The sequence below is a fragment of the Penaeus chinensis genome, chromosome 34 (genome assembly GCF_019202785.1).
Source record: "Penaeus chinensis breed Huanghai No. 1 chromosome 34, ASM1920278v2, whole genome shotgun sequence".
Lineage (NCBI taxonomy): Eukaryota > Metazoa > Arthropoda > Malacostraca > Decapoda > Penaeidae > Penaeus > Penaeus chinensis.
Genome location: NC_061852.1, coordinates 26,591,094 through 26,594,795, shown reverse-complemented (window position 1 = coordinate 26,594,795; position 3,702 = coordinate 26,591,094). Strand labels below are relative to the sequence as shown.

The 3,702-nt window shown below is 44.1% G+C and overlaps 1 protein-coding gene across 1 annotated transcript in view; it reads left to right on the top strand.

The window, feature by feature from the left end:
• Positions 1 to 1,136: 1,136 nt before the first annotated feature.
• LOC125043919 (mitoguardin-like) overlaps positions 1,137 to 3,702 on the top strand; it is a 12,429-nt gene continuing 9,863 nt past the window's right edge. Inside the window, exons 1-6 of the mRNA XM_047640298.1 lie at positions 1,137 to 1,325; positions 1,497 to 1,622; positions 1,785 to 1,882; positions 2,137 to 2,305; positions 2,481 to 2,711; positions 2,966 to 3,136. Coding sequence (XP_047496254.1) covers positions 1,143 to 1,325; positions 1,497 to 1,622; positions 1,785 to 1,882; positions 2,137 to 2,305; positions 2,481 to 2,711; positions 2,966 to 3,136 — 978 coding nt within the window. The 5' untranslated portion in view covers positions 1,137 to 1,142. The remainder of the gene's footprint in view (positions 1,326 to 1,496; positions 1,623 to 1,784; positions 1,883 to 2,136; positions 2,306 to 2,480; positions 2,712 to 2,965; positions 3,137 to 3,702) is intronic.

The following is a 3,702-nucleotide window of genomic DNA, read 5'->3' as shown; positions in this document are numbered from 1 at the left end:
TCATTTAAGGTTTCCCCCGAATATGTATTTATTAGCCCCGGCAGAACGCGCTAAACCTGTGCTTCACATTTTGATGAAAAGCACATAGGCAGTAATCAAGTTCACGTTAGGTATCAATTAACGAAAATCTGGAATTGTTTTGTATTTTTTTACGAAAGAAAGTTTAGGTTGTGGACGAACTCTAAACAAGGTTAGGAGAGAGTGGGAAATACCGCAATAGAATTGTGAGCGGCGTTTGTGCATTGGCCACCCTCGGCACACGACTGTGGGCGGGGGGAAGGGAGCGTGTGTTCAACGTTGCGTCCGACCCACGCCGGTGAGACGATGCCTTCCCCGCTCAAAAATCGATTTTGTTTTCAATTTTAAAGCTACGATTGGTGTCGGGCGTTTTAGGCGGACATTCACACATGCTCATCGAATGACACTGCCGTGGGTTTACGCTTGAGGTTTGTGAACGTAGTGAGTGTATGTTTTCGAAGAACTGACGTCGCAGCGAAGATCTGGGGCAGTTGGAGCGGGACCAGTCGACTGATCAGTTCATTTGTCTTCTGCTCTCTTTCCACTCTCGTCTTTTCTCTCTGCTTCTTTTTTCTTCTTTTTTTTCTTCTTTCCCCTGCCTTCTTGTGTTAGTTCATTGATTTTTGTCAATATAAATTACAGGGGAACATTTTTTCGAGTCTTTTGTTCCAATTAGTGTTTTGTATTGAGCTTTGCTTTCCCCCTTCATCTTTATCATATACCGGAAAAGATATCATATTTTATCTCCTTTCCTTTATTTATTTTACATTTCCCCCTCCTTGGCCGCTCTTCCCTCCCCTCCTCCTCACAGTCTCGCGGGAGGAAGTACGACTCACAAATGAGCGATGACGTGTCACTTTCTTTATCCCTGTATTTGTGTGTGTGATTCATCTACGTCTTGGTTTGTTCTTTGCCTCGAAACAGGAATAAGGCCCAAGCGTATCATAAAATCTAAGGCATTGTTTGTCGAGACGAAATAAAGGTTACTATAGTTGTCATTAGGGCGACGAGAAGATTCCCAAGAGTGGTAACAGGGACAAAGTTTTGATTGTAAAAACAATTATGAATAGTGTTTACTAGTGTAAGATACTCAATTTTCTAATCACTGCTTTGTTGTGGCAGGTATGGAGGCCCTGGAGACGGCGCTAGGATACTGGGAGGACGCCCTAGCAGCCTACACGGCGGGGGTGACGGGGGGAGTTGCCCTGACCTCCCAGGACGAGGCGGAGTTCACGGCGCTCCTCCAGAGGGTGATTGACGACGCCTACAGCCTACAGGACCAGTGTGAACACCTCTTCCTCCACCAGGTTAGGCTGGCGCAGGGCCTGTAATGCATTTTCTGCTTTTAGATATCATGATAAGAATTCTGCATAATAAGCATTATAATTATTAGAGTAATGATAGCAGTTGCTAAGGATTCATTATCAATTCTCACACGAATTATATATGCCATTAGCTAAGGCCGCTTCCCTCCGCAGCATTCTGTGTTATTCCGGTCCTCCAGCGTTACTCCGGTGCCCTCAGACGTCGCGGCGGAGGCCAGCGAGCGACGCACACTCACCTCGGCGTCCTCCTACGAGTCCTTCGTGTCCGCCTCAGGGGATGTGAGTGCCCGGGACTGGCTTTGTTGTTGTTATTATCATCCACTCTGGATTTTCCATGATAGTTCGTACATTGTTCGCGTCTTTCATGGTATATGTGTCGAAAAGCAAAGAGTCTTCGCCCAGTTATTTTCAGATATGGAATTATGACTTGTGTTCTCGCAGATTGCCGACTTGAGGGACTTGGAGGAGTTCGATGAGGCACAGTACCCGCTGTACATGGCAGCTCTCAAACAGCATGAGGACGGAGGTATTCCTTACAGGTGAGTGCGGAGAAGCTAAGGGACGAGGTGGTGTGTAAGATGTTGTTGTGTGGGATTTAGGATACGCTGTTTATTATGTGTTCTCCAACTATACCGTCAGTGCAGGAGACAGATGTTTATTTATAGGTTATAAATGCAGATTTTGATTAGTATGTAACTGTGATTAGCTTACTGTGTGTAAGCAAAGAGATTGATACTCATGTATTCAGCTCCTCTTCCACATGTCCTATAAAGCTGTTGATTTTTGCTTTCAGGGACGTTCGAACAGATCGAGTGAAGTGCGGCAGCGACGTGGAGTATATCTGCAAGGTCCATTGCATTCGCCTAGCATGTCAACTGCTTTTCGGCCAGGAGGAGACAAGGCAATTCTTCATCGACTCCGGCAGACAGATTATCGCTGGTCTTCTTGTTCGAACAGATAAAGTACGAGGACACCTTAAGCTCTGTTTATGCTGTCCTTAACTAAAACTTGAAATCCGTAAACAGAGGATCTAAGCTAGGATTCCGAAAGAGTTGTTTCATTCTCTAGTTAACTTATTCGGCACGACTGTATTTTTTCCATATTGCGGGAAGCATTAATGCAACGTTCTTTTGACAGGACCCCAAGGACGTGCTGCTGGCCTATGACGAAATGCTAGAATTCCTCTCAGACTGCGACTGGGGGGCCGTGGAGAGCGAGCTACAGGGCCGAGGAGTCAAGGCTTTGACCTTTTACGATATTGTGTTGGACTTTATTCTCATGGACGCCTTTGATGATCTCGAAAGCCCGCCGTCGTCCGTGACGGCGGTGGTGCAGAACAGATGGCTGTCTAATGGCTTCAAAGAATCGGTAAGGAAGAGTTTGATATTTATGAAAGCATTCCGGTTAAGACTAGCAATTCTGGAGGTTCCATTTACGACTCAGCTCAAAGTACTTGTCATGCCTGACATGATAATAATAATCAAATTTTAAACTTAAATGCGAAGGGACTAATCAGGGAATCCTAAGAGCACTAAATAATTTGACGCTGGTTTAGATTTTCCACTATTAAGTTAACTGCTTCTGAATTCCAAAAGTGTGGATTCATCGAACCCTTCTTGCAGGCGCTGTCGACCGCGGTGTGGAGCGTCCTTCGAGCCAAAAGGCGGATGTTGAAATACCAAGATGGCTTCATTGCGCACTTCTATGACGTGTCGGAACACTTATCTCCCGTCCTCGCCTGGGGATTCATGGGACCAGATGAAAATGTTAAAGAATTATGCACATTCTTTAAGGTAAAGTCGTTATTATTCTTGGAGGTATGGTAATACTTCAGATGTCTAGATATCCAGTGGAATCACCTTTAAACATTTCGTTTTCACAAGTATAGAGTAGACATAAATGAGAATGGATAACTGCAAAGCAAGAGAAGTAGTTGATTCGCTTCGATTAAATCATCATATAAACCCAATGACGTTTGAATCGAAACCGTCAATTATATCTTTCGCGCTGTGTAGTTATCCATCCTCTTTTATACCACTTCTTATAGCAAGTCATCTCCGTGAAGCAAGAAGAGATTCTTTCTGGAACCTATTTGATTATTCGGCGGCAGGCAACGTCAACGAGAAGGAATCGCCGCGATATTGAGTGTGTCCCCTCCTCTGTGTTTTTTTTTTTTTTTGTTTGTTTGTTTTTTCCAGTTTGTTTACGACTTCTATGAGAAATATGTGAGAATGAGATGGAAACGTTCACTCTTTAGTAAAATTGGTAATGGCCGGGCTCATTTTCATCTTGCGAAAATCTATTCTTTGGTATCATTCCATAATTTTTTCAGCAAATGAAGTTGATCTGATAAGTAGGT